The sequence below is a fragment of the Gopherus flavomarginatus genome, chromosome 15, assembly GCF_025201925.1.
Source record: "Gopherus flavomarginatus isolate rGopFla2 chromosome 15, rGopFla2.mat.asm, whole genome shotgun sequence".
Lineage (NCBI taxonomy): Eukaryota > Metazoa > Chordata > Testudines > Testudinidae > Gopherus > Gopherus flavomarginatus.
In genome coordinates, this window is record NC_066631.1 from 30665915 (window position 1) to 30681467 (window position 15553).

Here is a 15553-nt window from a genome sequence, read left to right on the forward strand (position 1 = left end):
TAAAAGTGTCTGGATGCCTGTGCGTGATATAGGCTGTCAGTGGAGTGTAGGCTTCTGGCACTTAAAATTATGAAACATTGGCCAGAAGTTTGCAAGACCAATAACACCATAGTGCACTGCAAGAGACTTCCGGAGGACCCAGCTCTGAACAGTGCAAAGGGGCCAGGAGCTCAGCTCCCATCGACTGCTTTGGAACTCCCAGCCGCAGCAGCCTGTTCCGTTTGGTCTGCGGTTACTTCGCATTTCCAAGGAGATTTGTCCCTGGCTCCAGCCTGTCACGTGCAGTCACTGGTAGCAGTTACCTGCATCTCTGCGAGTCACTGATAGGTCACTTGGTACCTGCATAGAGCTGCAGGGTGATCTGAGCCAGGAGCAAGCAGCTTCCTCTTCGACCAGGTGCGTGGATTTGCTTGATCATGTTCAGTGAAGTGCCGTGTTGGAGACATCGTCCCAGCTCTGGGATCTGCTTCCTGCCTCTGGGCCTTATGCCACGTGTCCTGAAGCATGTCGTGTGGTGCACTCTGATCTCCCTTTGCCAGGCCCTTGCCCCCTTCCTCACAGCTGTGTCACCTGCCGGGAGTGGGCCAACAGACACACACTGAACTGAACCATAACAGCTGCAGGATCTTCGTACAGCCTGTAACAGGGCTGTGGCAGGCGTGGGGCCAATCAACCTCAGCTCCTAAGGAGGCCCACCTGCTCTTGGACCACCTGATTCCCCTAGAAAGGGCAGCAGCAAACTGCGGGGGTTGGTGGGGGATGGATGCTCAGGGAGAGACAGCTCTCAGGGAGGAGAGGGGGAGCATATAGCCAGGTTGGAAGATGTTTGTATTAATTTGTGAACTTCATGTGAATAAAATCCGACCCTCAGAAGGGCTGTAGTCACTGGACTCATGAAAGCCGGTGTGGAGTTTATTTAAAAAGCCTCTTGAAGGGGAAACTGAGGCAAGGGTCCACTTGCAGGCCTACCCTGAGGCCACAAGGGGGCGTGGGCTTTTTGCAGAGGTTTTTTCTCTTCCCTATTGTGTGACGTGCCCGGGAAAATGAAACAGAGACTAAAACAATGAAGACAGGTGGTGGACACGGCTCTGCAGGGCCAGTTGTGGGTAACTGTTCTGCATGTAGGGAGCCGCCTGGCATCTGCAGATGAATGCCAGGGAAACTGGCAAGGTTTTACAGCCCTGTAGATCTTCTAGATCCCAAAGCCAATAACACAAGCCGTCTTATTTTGAAGCAATTACCCTGCAGTCAAACTGCAGCTTGTCCTTTGGGTCTATCTGCATGGCCATAAAACACCCGGCGCAGCTGGCTTGGGCTGCAGGGCTATACAGCTGCAGTGTAGACATTCCTGCTCGACCTGGAGCCTGGGCTCTGGAACTCATGATGGGGAGGGTCCCAGAGCCCGGGCTCCAGCCCGAGCCCAAATGGCTCCACTGCAGTTTTCTAGCACTGTGAGCCGGAGGCAGCTGATGCAGGCCAGCTGTGGGTGTGTTAGTGCCGTGTACCCTTGGAGGCAGCCAGGGGGATCCCTCCCAGCTCAGTCTGTCACATCTGCATTTAAGGAGAATTCAGACGCGTTACTGAAATCTCAGAAATCCAGCTAGCTGCTCTGAGTGGATCTCTCGAGTGAACGGGCCTAGGCTGGTCTCCTGTCTGGTGCTTTTATCTGTTCAGTCAGATCAGGACTGACAGGACATCACACACCCGCACAGCTGAAAACTCTCTGCTTACACCGTGTGGTGAGCTCAAATGTAGTGCTAAGCAAGGCTGAGATAATGTGATGCCTCATTTCACGGCCCTGGGAGCTGATGATGACAGGTCGGCGTGAAACGCCTTGCGTGTCTGCATAGACTTGCTCAGCCATTCAAATAACCCCACCACTTTTACAAACACAGGAAGCACACAATGTGTCTGCTTAGCTGGTGCCGAATATCCCTAGTGCGGCTGGTTCTGTCGTGTGTCCTGGAGAGAAGGAACTGTGTGTGTCTGCCAGAAAGCTTGTCGCATCTGCACCCAGATCACTAGCTTGTAGAATGGTGGGGCTGTGTCATTTTCCAGCAGTCTGATCAGCCTGCTGAGTAAGTTTTTTGTTTGACACCAGCCATCTATCCTGATTTCCTCCATCCCTAGGGGCTCAAACAGGTAAATTGCCAGTGAAATCAGTGTCCAGATGCATTGTTCTCTGAGATGTCGCTGTGGATTAATTTGCCCCTTTGCCAGGGGTCAGCATGAGGGCTGTGCACCACTTCATGGGGTGTCCTCCGTCACTTGGGATGCTGCAGGAACTGGCAGGTTCTCCTTGGCTCTCTCGGGGGGCTTTGTTTGGTGTGTAACATCCCCTTCCAGCAAAACAGAACATGCACGTGTTATGTGGGGTTGGCCTGGAGAAGTTAGGGCTGTGCACCAGCTGCTGCAGTACAAGTCACTAGTTGCGTTGGTAAAGTGAGTCACTAAAACTGGGGAGAAGGCCACTTCATTCCAACTGAATTAATAACCCAGTGTGGCCTTACTGGGGTCCACATATTTAGAGTCTCTCCTACCTATAGACTATAGGAACCAACTTAGCTCAGAGAACTGTGGTTTGTATTTAGAAAACTGTCCAATCTGCTGTATTACCGTGAAAATCCTTCAGTTTCCATGTGTCTCTTGCTCATATTGTAACACACCTATAAGCGCCGAGGAGTTCACGAATTGTCCATGAGAGCTGGCCACTGAGAACTTCACAGTGGGAGCAGGGCTGGAACTCTGGCTGGCCTGCTCCAAAAACGCCACTGGGGCCAAGGATGAGTACCCAGTTTGCTGTATGCCCTGCGGTGCCCATGACCCTTAGCTAAGCAGTTCTGACTCTGTCCAGTGGAAGTGATGGACACTAGCCAGCTTATTCCAGTGCACTGCTGTAACTGGTGCAAATCCAAACGTGTTGTTTCATGTGAGACTCTCACATAAAAGATGATGAGAGCCACAAATGTTTCTCTGTATAAACATCTGCATCTGTGTAGAGTCCAGCACGTTATCGGTAATGGTGACCTGGGTAACTGGAGAGCTGGAAGCAAACCCCTCGTTGAACATGCAGAAATGCTCTGCTTGCTTGCAGGGAACCCAGCCTGCTGCTTGCAGTGCGGCCAGGGACACTGAATGGGCTTGTGTATTGTCCAGTGGGTTGGCTGCACTTTTCAGCTGCTGACCCTGTCACAGTGCCTGAAGTAACTGCACCGTTGATCACTTTGTGACCTCCTAGGGCACTCCACACTAGCCGCCACCTTTCTCAGGGTGGGCATCTATTCCATCCCGCCAGACCAGGGATTTAAGCTTCAATTTCCTCCTGCCACTCCCTGATCACCATTGCAAGCCTGAGCTTAGTTCAGCACCTGGTGTCCTGTTCTCTTTCTGGGGCGATGCCAGGGCGCGCCGGTGACCCACCAGCCTTCGGAAAGCGAGGTGTTTGTTTAGAACAAAAGCCTACCTTGGAAACCATACACAGCTTGTATGAATGCCTGGCTTACCTGGGGTGATCCATCTTCCTCACGAACACATTGGCAGGTTCCAGAGTCCTTCACACCCTCTGGTCAGTGTCAGTTCCTGGTTCCAGCGGGAGAGACCTCCCAGCTGCCACTTCCTACGCGTCTCAGTTCTTTGTCTGCTCCCCACTTGAACCCTGTCAAAACGAGCTAGTGCCCAAGGGCTTGCACTTCTGCAGCCTCGTTTCCACACCCTCCCTATGATTCACTTTCTAGTAGCTGGTTCATGCTTCAGTTGACTTCCTCTCAGTTGCTGCATTGCTAGTTTGGTTTCAAGAAAAATTAACTCCCTCCCTCCCAAGGGGTAACAATACAAGGTGAGAGGGGAAACCAAGTCACCCCTATTTTTCATAAAAATATATCAGAATTTTCCCAATTCTCCACAGCTGTTGGCCTATAATTAAAGCTATGTTTTAGTCATGTGTTTTTTAGTAAAAGTCATGGACAGGACACAGGCAGTAAATAAAAATTCACAGCCTGTGACCTGTCCATGACTTTTTTACTATATACCCCTGACTAAAACTTGGGCTGGGGGCAGTGGGTGCTCGGAGGGGGACGGCGTAAGGGCCCCACTGGTGCTGGTGGCTGGGGAGAGGGTGGCAGCATGCTGTCTGGGACCCTGCTGGTGCTGGGTGGGGGAGGGTTGGCGGGGCTGGCTTGTTCTGACCAGCGTGTCCCTGAAGCTCCTAGGGTGACGGGCGGCCAACGGGGCTCCGCCCGCTGTTCTTGCCATAAGCTCTGGCTCCGCAGCTCCCATTGGCCAGGAACTGCAGCCAATGGGCGCTGAGGGGGAGGTGCACAGAGCCCCCTGGCCCCTCTGCCTAGGAGCTGCAGGGACATGCCAGTGGGAGCCAGGGACACCCCTCCTCAAGGTAATTGTTGCTCTGCACCCCAACCCCTTCTCCCAGCTCATAGCCCCCCGACCCCCAAGCTGCTGCTGTTGGCCCAGGGGCTGCCCAGCCTGCCTGAGCCAGCTGCTCCAGCCACTTCAGAAGTCACAGAGGTCACGGAAAGTCACAGACTCCGTGACCTCCGTGACAGACATGCAGCCTTACCTATAATCAAAGCATTCACTCAGAGCACTCTGGAATCATTCAGGTAGGAGGTGTAGCCAGACACATCACTGGGGTAATGCAGGGGGCAGGCACTTATTTTTTGTGTCTTAACGAATCAACACTATTTAGTCTTGTGGATCTTAATGTGACTGATTTCAAGGTACAGGCATTTCTGCCCGTCCTGGCTTTGCCACAGCTTCCATGCCACGAGCCCAAGTCTCCTCACTAGAGAACAACGCCATTGAAATTAGCGAGGTTGCATGAGTGCCATAGAAAGCAGAATGTGGCCCCAGGCCTGCTAGCAATAACTTGTTTTCTCAGCGAGCACAGCTGGCTCTAGCATTTGAGAGCAAAGGGCTGCAGGAATAAAGGGTGAAGATGTTTTCAGGAAGGAACGTGTCTGAGATGCTCTGAAGAGTCACAATCCCAGCGGCTAGCTTTCTATTTCAGTGTGGCTCCTCTCCCTGTTGCATTCTTGCCTATGGATGGTGTCTGTGTTATCTTAAGCCTTGCAATCATAGAAATGCAGGGCTGGAGGGACCTTGAGAGATTGTCTGATCCAGTGGTTCTCCAAGCCGATCCACCCCTTGTGCAGGGAAAGCCTCTGGCGGGCCAGGCCAGTTTGTTTACCTGCCACATTCGCAGGTTCGGTCGATCGTGGCTCCCACTGGCTGCGGTTCGCTGCTCCAGGCCAATGGGGGCTGCGGGAAGTTGTGCGGGCTGAGGGATGTGCTGGCTGCCACTTCTCGCTGCCCCCATTGGCCTGGAGCGGCGAACTGCAGCCAGTGGGAGCCCCGATCGGCTGAACCTCTGACGTGGCAGGTAAACAAACCGGCTCGGCCCGCCAGAGGCTTTCCCTGATCAAGCGGCGGCCCAGCTTTGAGAACCATTGGTCTAATCCATTTCCCGGCACTGAGGCAGGAAGTCTGCACATTCTCACTTCATCACAAGTCCCATACGTTCTCTTTGAATGGGTGTGTTTGCAGGCATAGCCACCAGATTGTCCCTGCTGCTGTGCCAGACGTGCATGTCTTTGGGACAGAATGTGAGTCGGAGTCATTTTCAGGGAAGGTTTCCACTTGTAGGGCGAGACCACGGATGCTACAGGAAACATCTGAGGCAACGAGTTACGGGCCAGTTAGTTTCCTGGGGAGGCTGTTCTGTGGGGCTTTTGATGGGCTGAGTAACCCTCTGGCTTTGTTGCAGCTGCCGTGGAAGCCTGTGTCCTGCATAGCCTGAAGCGGAGAGCAGCCGGATTCTTGCGCAGTAACAAGATCGCAGCCCTGTTCATGAAGGTGGGCAAGAGCTTCCCTCTGGCAGAAGATCTTTCTAGAAAGGTCCAAGATCTGGAACAGCTCATCGAGAACACGTAAGGCTTTTGCCATTGCCAGAGCGCCTTGTATGCTGCCTGGTTGCATCTGTGCTGGGTGGAGACTTGGGACACAGTATTCAAACCTGGGGACCCAAAGTTAGGCACCAACATTTCTGCTTTGGCATCTTCACAAGAGCCCGTTTTTCAGAGGTGCTGAGGCAGTGGGGGTTAGACGTGTATGGCACCTCTGACAACCAGGTCACTGAGTCAGATGCCTAACGGGAGGCATCCGCGTTTGAGAATCCTGGCCCTGGTGGAGGAGCTGGGGACCAGGTTGGAGGTACAGTGCCCGCGCTGTAAAGAGGCCATCTGCTTTCTGGAGTCTCAGTGACGACAAAAACCAGAAACGTTCCCCAGAAGCTGGTCATGAAGGATTTACAAAGATTGTGTTCAAAGCACTTAGGCCCAAATCCCAGAGCCTCTCAATGACACGTAGGCCCCGAAGTGTCTGAGTCACCTTCAAAAATGGAACTTGGAGACCTGTGTCATGTGGGTGCTCGACTTCCATGGGATTTAAGGGCTTGCTTATGTGCAGGCTTGGCACAGTTTGATTTTCATTTATTTTATTATTTCAGTGGATAATAGCAATGTTTATTTTAAAGCATTTTTCTATTCTTATCAATTTACATTTTTCTGGTTGTGGGAAGTTGGTGGCAGGATAGACAATAATCATGTAATGACCATACACATTAAGATTCGTAAAGTTAAAGCTTTATAACCAGTGAAACACAACATCACATTGCAAAGTTAATAGCCACAGTCAGAAGACAGGATACTGGGCTAGATGGACCATTGGTCTGACCTGGCATGGCCTGGCATGACCTGGCATGGCCTGGCATGGCTGTACTTATGTTCTTAAATCAAATTCTACTAAGTTCTCAAACAGCATTTTTCTTTCTTTGCCTCTCCGTGAATTTTGATGATTGCAGATGGAAATAGTTTTTCCTTGGTTTGTGTGTATGGTGAAATTGATGTTTACCGACATGTACCGATAAAAATCAAAACCTTCCAAGCCTGTTCAGTGCTTTGCTGAATCAGGGCCTAAGTCAGCAGCTGTTCTTGGGGTGCCTTTGTGTTGTGTCTCAGTTCCGTTTCTTTATAATTGCCCATTTAATTTAACAAGGTCTTCTAAAAACTCTGACACAGGCCTCCCTGGAAAGGAGGTGCGAGAAGAGCACAAGGACAGGGCCACCCAGAGGATTCAGGGGGCCTGGGGCAAAGCAATTTCGAGGGCCCCTTCCATAAAAAAAAGTTGCAATACTACAGAATACTATATTCTTGTGGGGGCCCCTGCAGGGCCCGGGGCCTGGGGCCAATTGCCCCATTGGCCCCCCATCTGGGCGGCCCTGCACAGGGAGCAGCTGAAGAGATCTGTCACCAAGTGATGTTCCCTAGCACAGGTGGACTTTCCCATGGGCTTTCCCCACCAGGCAGCCAACACCGCACCTGCCAGGTCTTAGCCGCACATCAGGGTTGGGTGGGGCGGGGCTAGTGGTCCAGCCCTGCACTAGTTGTGGAGTAGGGAGCTCATTGCCTCATGGCTCAACTTGCTGCTCTGGTTGGAAAGGACGTCTGCAGTGCTGTCTTCTGCCTTGTCTCTCTGAAGACGAAACCAGGGTCAAGGCATCCAGGAGAACGTGCGCAAAGTGCAGAAGCTGCCGAACCTGTCTCCCCAGGCCATCAAGCACCTCTGGATCCGCACAGCCCTTTTCGAAAAGGTCCTGGATAAAATCGTGCATTACCTGGTAGAAAACAGCAGGTGAGTGCTGGCGTGGGCCACCTGTTTCCTGTTAGCTGCTGCCCAGCAGTGCCTGCCCTAAAGCCAACATCCCTGCGCTGGGCTGGGCTGAGCTGGCTTCACTTTCTTGTGCCTCGCTGATCAGAAGGCACCACAGGACCAGCACAAAACAATTTTTTTCCTCTCTTTCAGCTCTGCTGTGGCCCAGGATCTGAAATTCAGACCCTGTTCTTAATGGGGCAGTCCAGGGTTGTGACTCAGTGACCCCTCCCCCCAAGCTTGCTGAAATAGAGCGGGTTCAGAACTAGGCCAGCAGGATTCACTTGGTCCTGCTGCCAGCGAGAGAATGGCAGGTGCCAGGCACCCTAGAGACCCGTGGCAGCATTCCTGAGCCCGGGGGCTCCTAATGCTTTAGTTTGGGCCAGGCCGGGGGCGGGTACGGATTGTGTCAGGTGGAGATGGAGGCTGGAGGAGGGCTGCCTAACTCTGGAGGGGGAGAACGACCTGCTGTCCTTTCTCATCAGCAGCAGCGGATGCAGAAAGATGCAGGCAGCACACAGAGGAGCAGAAAGAATAGGGAAATCTATGGCTAAAACAGCCCTGTCTGGCTTTAGCACGTATGCCAGCGACAGGTCTTTTTCTTTGCTTCTAGTAAATACTATGAGAAAGAAGCTCTCCTGATGGATCCCGTGGATGGACCAATTCTTGCTTCCTTATTGGGTAACTTTATCTTTTAACCTACTCTTAGAGCTGACTCTGCAGACAGACACTCCCCCCACCCTCCCCCCGCATGCTCGCAATACCATCTTTTCATGAGAACTCGACAGACTTTCAATGGGTCTTGCCGCAGCTGGGGTGGGCAGGTGGGATTGCATGAGTACATCTTACCATACTCGAAATAATTGCCGACTGGCCACCAGTGGCGTATGCTGAATAGCTGCAGCTATTGGTTCTCTTAGCCATTGAAACGTTGACTGTTAATACATCTTCCATGTGCCCAAGTACCATTTTCAAATGAAGACTCGGAAGGAATGCTGTAACCTAAGCACGGCTTTCCACGCTCAGAGCTGTTGATTTATTCTTGGGTTACACACAATATACGAGATAGTGTCATGTACAGCTGGTTGGTCACCTTATAACCCACCTGAGCAGCAGCCAGAGCACCACTGCACGGCCCCTGGAGCAGGCCAGGAGTTGAGCTGTGTCTCTTGGAGTCACATTCAGGTCACCTTCTTTGTTCCCAAAATGTTGGGGTTGAGGCGTTTGCTGTGAGGATCCAAGAGGGAAAATGTTGCCCTATGATTCTGCCCTTTGCTTGGTCTTTAAATCTCACCCCTGTGCAGTGGGGCCTTGCGCGCTGGAGTACACCAAGATGAAGACGGCGGATCACTTCTGGACTGACCCCTCCGCTGACGAACTCGTTCAGAGGCATCGCATTCACAGCTCACACTGTCGCCAGGACTCTCCCACTAAGCGCCCTGCCCTCTGTGTGAGTATTGGAGGACAGCTGGGGTGAATTGCATCTCACTTGGCTCCCGTTGTGGTGAGGGGAGAGACTTGGGTGGTACACCTCTACCTCGATATAACAGGAATTCGGATATAACGCGGTAAAGCAGCGCTCCGGGGGGCTAGGCTGCACACTCTGGCGGATCACAGCAAGTTCGATGTAGCACATTTTCACCTATAACGCGGGAAGGTTTTTTGGCTCTCGAGGACAGCGTTATATCAGGGTAGAGGTGTATTGAAGCTTCTTTAGTTGGCTTGCAAAGTGCACTGAGATCTGCAAATGAAAGAGGCTGGAGAAGTGTAAATTAATCATTGCAACAACAGGATCCTTCCAGCAGGATCCAAAACTCAGCCTGTGGAGGCTACCGGCTGCTTGGAGCAAGATGGAGCACTGTGTTCTGGGATCTCTCTGAGGGGCAACTGCAAATTAAAAATGAAGGCAGCTGCAGTCTGCTGCATTTCATGCAAATGAATTGCAGCCCTGGGCCTTCCATGGGTTTAGGGCTGACCTTGGCTAGTGTCAAACTGGTGACCTAGAGGGCGAAAAAGATAAAGAAAAGAGAGTGACCCTTCTTGCTGTGCTGGGCCTGAAGCCCGTCTGCGTGCTGGGATCTCCTGGGGCAGGAGGAGGTGAAATTCGCTCACAGAGCTGTCCTGTGCTGGTCCCTTCCAGATTCAGAAAAGGCATTCGAGTGGAAGCATGGATGACCGGCCGTCACTGTCTGCCAGAGACTATGTGGAGTCTTTGCATCAGAATTCCAGAGCCACGCTACTCTATGGCAAAAACAACGTCATGGTGCAGCCGGTAAGTACCCTGTGTGCGAGGAAAGGGTGAAGCACGTAAAACTTGGGTCACGGCTGCTTTAAAGCCAAGTTGCTCTCCTGGTTGTACTAGCTAGTGGGTGTCACCCCTTCTTTGCTAGATGGAACATCAGATCTGCTGAAGAGTGTGTGTGTGTGTGTGTGTGTATATGTGTCTGTTGCCACATGGAGGCAGGCACCCCACAAGGGGCATAACCCTTGTACTGCTACAGCTAGTGGATAAAGGAATCTGAGACCTTTCTGTGACTGCAAATCTGTACTTAAAAACACTGCTCTGTTCTTTTTATCCAGCCCTGCCCCAGGCTGGGAGAAAGGGTGACTGGCAAGTGCATAATTTGGGAACTGAAATAGTGAAGCTCCATTTCTCAAAGCTAAGGAGATGGGGATCCTCCTGCTAGAAGCAGGGGAATTCTGCTTCCCTTTGACTAGGAACTGGTCCCCTTTTTCTTCCCCCAGAAGCACGCAGGCCAGACGAGCTGTCTCCATTCCTTCCCCGGCACTGCGGCCTTGCACGGCAGACTGGCTATGCATGCGGGACATGGGTGGGTGCAGCAGTGGAGCAATCCACTGGCTGCCGCTGGAGCCCGGAGTTCACACTGCACAGCTGACAGCCTATAGCAAAGGTGGGGGGTTGGGCTAGAAGAGGCGCGGCAAGCCCAGGGTGAGAGGTGACTGTGGGGGGCCGCTTGGATCTGTTGGGCCCTTTCCTGGTCCAAGCCCTACAACTCTGCAGAGCTTGGCAGCGTGTCTCTGCCCTCCTTCCTCACCCTGTGGGGGAGCTTCGCTTTTGCACTGAGCCCCACAGCTCGAAGCCGGATGCAGGCAGAGAGGGCTGCATTGAGAACGGCTCCCAAGGGAAGGAGAAGATAAATCTCGAGCTGGGCTGCGTGACTAGAGATCAGGCTCTGGCCAGGCTAGCTTGAGGAACGCTCACTGCTAACTTCTGAAGGCCTGTCACTGAGCATTAACAGGGAGAGCCAGGGAAGGAGAGAAGTCAGCATGTGAGAGGTCACGGTCTGCCCGTCCTTCTGTCCTGAGCCCAGCAAACAGGTCCAAGCCATCGTGTCCATCTGTTAATGAGACTGATGCTCCTCCAGTGGCTCCACAAGAACAGCATGGTACTGAAGGGAGTGCCCCTTTCTAGGGGGTTCGGTGCCTGTGAGTCTGTGACCCAGACAAGTACTAAACCTCTGTGGGGATGGTCTGAGGTGGGAGCCGCAGTCCCGATTTTTTTGCCTTATGTTCTGCAGCGCTGACCCTATGGAGTGTGAGCCCTGCCCTTCCGCGCCATCCTAACCCCTTGGAGGATCAAAGCCGTGGCTTCTGGGGTGGCTATGTGAGCAGGGATTTCAGTGAGCATACTTGGGTTTGGACGGCTAAGCCCTAGCTGTGGGGGAGGGAACTAGGGCAAAATGTGGGGCTCACTTCTTTAGCACAAATGTCCCCTCCAACTCGGGAGTCTGCCATTCTGGCTGTTTTTGGCTGTAAGGGGGGTGAGATAAAGCTGCTTCACTGGAGCTGTGACAGTTTTCCCCAACTGAGGATCTGCCCCCAGCCCTCTGATCAGCCCAGGTTTGCGGTGATGTTTCATGGGGGAAGATCAGTACTACAGGAACCGTTTTACAGCCCCCTTCCTGGTGCTTGGATCAGGAAGTGCGCATGGTCCTGGGTGCTGGGCAGAGCTGTTTCAGGGTGTGTGGTTGGTCAAGCAGTACTTTCAGCAGACTGGAGCCGCATGGATCCCAAGAGCCAGGCCCTTGCAATGTCATCCATGCTCTTTTTGCGGGCCAGTAATGTCATTTGTCTCTGTTCTCTTTGTAAAGAGAGACGACATGGAGGCGATACCGGGGTACTTATCCCTTCATCAGACTGCAGACATCATGACGTTGAAATGGACCCCCAACCAGCTAATGAACGGTTCTGTGGGAGATCTGGACTACGAGAAAAGGTGATTCGCTCTATATGCATGAGCCTGTCGGCCAGAGAACAAGAGGGAAATGAACCATTCAAGGCTTCTGAAAGGCCTGATGGAACAACTGTTGTGGTCAGTGGGCTTTGGAGCAGGTCCCAGACGTTTAGCTGATGTCTGAATTCACTCTTGCCTTCTGAGAGGTGTAATGTAAACAGGGAAAAGCCCTCGTCTGAACCTCGTGGGGAATCCAGTTCAGTGCTTTGGGTGGGTGCTGGTTTTTACCCAGCCTACTGAGGAAATGCTCATCTGAGCAGAACAGAACAATTATGCAGGAGTTGAAAACAATAACAGAAAGAGCAATTGGCCTTCGGGGACAGAGAGCAGGAAGGGGCTGTGGGAACAGAGAGGAGACGTTGCTAAGGAATCGGTCTCCTGAGGGCTGCATTCAGCCAGTTGAATCAGAGAGGCTGTTTATGCTGAAGGATGTGGAACAATTTGCTTTTTTGCCCTCCAGTTGATTTCCCAGGGAGAGACCTGGTGTGCTCTCCACAGTATCTTTTGGGGGGTTGTTAATGCTGCTGATTGATCTAGGGAGTAACAAAGCAGATAAACAGGGAAGTCCGTGTGCAAGGAGAAAAGATGTGAGCAGCTTCCAGAATAACAACGCTGGGCAATGGGCTTGTGTACACAGGAGTGGCTGGCTGAGGTGTGTTGGGGCCAAGGGGATGACATGGCTCTGAGGCAGGTAGCTCTTCCTTCTCTCTCAGACCTTATCCTCTGCCCACGCCGTTCTGTCTGAGCACCGCCACAGAAAACCAATAGCAAGGTCCTTAGTGGACTCCAGGAAGTCTCTGGCCCCTCTCTGTTCATGGGGTCCGAGCTTCCCTCAGGGTAGCATTCCCCGATGAAGTGGATATTGGAATCTTCCATGTGCGTTGGTGACGTTTTTCTTGACTGCAACACTCCCTTTTACAAGCTAACATTAACAAACTGTGCCAGGCCTTTGCAGGCTTGGGCAGCTCAGAAAAGTTCCTTCCAGCAACTCATTGACATAAGCGTAACAGCCTGGATTGAACAATAACCGTTAACAGAATTCCCAAGTGCTTTCCAGCAGTAGATCAGTTCTCCTGAAACATAGCAGAGAATCGTCTAAAGAAATAGTATAGGAACCTCAGGGACAGAAATAACTGAGCATTATCCCTGGCTGAGATAAATGTAATTGTTCATGTAACTCATTTTCATTTTTGTCTGTTCTCTATACTTGTCTCTCTTTTTTTGCCTTTGTTCCTGGCATCTCCACTCTCACCCCCGTGTACTCTGGGGGGTCTCTCTGTGCTGCTGGCGGGGATGACTGACACCCTGCTGTAATCCTCTTTTCATCTCTGTATTGCTTTGCCGAGTTCTTGACTTGGTCCTCAGGCTAATTTCTAAAATTTCCCAGTGTCCAGGCAAGACACAGAGAGAGAGAGGTCAAACCACAAAGTAAGTATGCCTCCTTCTGGGAGAGGGTTGCAGTTGCACACATACACCCACACCCCTTGTCTGTCTCTGGGCTGTTCACAGGGTGGCTGTAATGCCTGCTTATTTTTAAGGACTGCTTTTCTAAATGACAGCTATTGCTGCTGAAAACTTGCATCTTAACTTAAAGAACTGGATAATGATTTCATCCTGTGCCAGGTCCTCCCTGGAAATGAAACTGCCTTCTCTGAGGCATTGTCTTTGAGAGAAGAAAATAAAATGTTTCTCTGATGGACCCATCACAGGGTTGGTTTTTTTTGTTCCATGTCCATTTCCTCTTGTGATCTCTGTGCCAGGCCCTGCCCTGTCAATCAGCTGTCCCTCGACCCTGCTCCCTCAGATCAGGCTGAGGACTGTGGCCTGCAGGGCTTGACTTGACATTCGTTCTGTTTGTCCTTAAAAGCAACAGTGAAAGAAATGTAAAATGAAAAATTGTTCAGCCACTTTCCAGAAGTGTCATTACGGAAGTAAAAGGAGAACCCAGCAGTGCAGGAAGCATTGAGTCCCCTGGGGTGAGCCCTGGAGCTCAGCAGCCTGGTGAAAGTTTCCCTCCACAGACAGCCAGCAGGGGTCTGGACACTTCTCAGATCCTGTTAGGCTTAATTGGGATGTAAGCAGCACGCTGGCTTCGAGCCCCCCCCCACTCCCTCCCCCAGTATGGAGGTGAAGCTTCCCCAGCAGAGGGGACAGGAGGTTTCAGGGGTTTGCAGCTATTGGGTCAGAGGAGGAACTCCTCTGGCTCGGGCGGGAGTTGGATTTTGGCTTCCTCTGCTCAAAGCCAAATTCAAACCGTCCAGCTGGCAGAAAGCAGCATTCAGGCTTTGTCAAGCTGTGTCTGGTGTGATCAGGGGGTTCTGCCACTAAGAACAACGAGAGCATAAAAATGAGAAACCATTTCCCTTCCTCCCCGTTCTCAGCCCCTTTGGCCTGTTGATGAAAAGGTGCAGCTGATGGTTTGGTGACCTCGCGGTTCTCTCTTGAAAATATTCAAGAGGCCAAATACCCAAGCTCAGCCAACTGTATTGTCTGAAGACAAAGCAGCACAGTCCAGGAGAGAGAGTTAATACAGCACCATTCTTTCCTAGAAGGCAAATTCGCACGGTGTGTTCCATTTGCCTTACACAGAAGGGGTGCTGCCCAAACACCCCCTTAAGCTAGCCGTCTGGTGTAGCGTGGCTGTTTACACTGGTCACAGCACTTGAGGTTTAACTGTCCAGCTTGTGCCAGCTCTGTCCTGGATGCCTCTGTGTCCTTTCCCATCTTCCATTTGGGATATTAAATTGCAGACATCAGGGGGCGTGGAGCTACATGCGAACACAAAGGATTCATGCAGCTTCCATTGTGCCACGTTGTACCTTTGTTTCATAGTGCACGTCCATCTAGCTTGGGACAGTTTTTCTGTTTGCCTAAGCCAAGTGCTGAGCTCTGTATGCCACACTTCATCATGGGATATATGCCTTAGCATAAGTGAGCAAGAAGAAGCTGAGTATAATTTAGCATGATTACTGCCCCCCAGTAACCCCTCCACACTAATTCCATGCCCATAATACCTATCAGTATGGGGGGGGCGCAATCTAAATGCGCCGGCCAGCACACCGCTACTCATTTCCCAGTGTGGAGCGGCCAGCTTCAGCTAAAGGGTCTGTGCAGGGCAGCTGCTCCAGGGCTGCCAACACACGTGATTGCTGCGTGCGAGGCAGCGATGGGTTTAGCAGACCTGGGTTTAACACAGCTCACTCTTGTTGACCTAGTTAGGAAGCACAGAGAGAAGAGGCCCAAAGCATTTGTGCAGGGACGTTCCCACTGCCCCAGGCTGTTCCCGCGGCAGGCGCCTGGCTGCCAGAACCTTGCTGTTGCTCACATGCCCCATGTCCCTCCGTAGCTCCCGGCTGAGTCAGGGGGGTTCTGGTGATCCGCAGGGCAGGAGCCTCAGCCGATGTAAATGGGTGCAGCTTCCACTGGGTCTGTGCCGTTTACACCCACGGAAGCCTGGCACGGACTCTTGCCATTGGATGGCTTTGAAGGGGCTGTCGAGTTGCATGGCCGGAGCGGCTTCTCTGACGGTTGAAAGCCTGTGGGGTGTAGGACTCTGCTGAGTGACCAGGACCTCTC

General features: G+C 52.2%; 1 protein-coding gene across 6 annotated transcripts in view; it reads left to right on the top strand.

Moving 5' to 3' along the window:
• SGSM1 (small G protein signaling modulator 1) overlaps positions 1 to 15553 on the top strand; it is an 82161-nt gene that overhangs the window by 37188 nt on the left and 29420 nt on the right. For 4 of the 6 annotated variants that reach the window (XM_050923413.1, XM_050923414.1, XM_050923418.1 and 1 more), the window contains 7 exons: positions 5780 to 5942; positions 7552 to 7704; positions 8336 to 8403; positions 9027 to 9172; positions 9863 to 9994; positions 11835 to 11959; positions 13343 to 13405. In XM_050923413.1, the coding sequence (XP_050779370.1) occupies positions 5780 to 5942; positions 7552 to 7704; positions 8336 to 8403; positions 9027 to 9172; positions 9863 to 9994; positions 11835 to 11959; positions 13343 to 13405 (850 nt within the window). The remainder of the gene's footprint in view (positions 1 to 5779; positions 5943 to 7551; positions 7705 to 8335; positions 8404 to 9026; positions 9173 to 9862; positions 9995 to 11834; positions 11960 to 13342; positions 13406 to 15553) is intronic. The other 2 variants (XM_050923415.1, XM_050923416.1) reach the window with 1 other exon arrangement.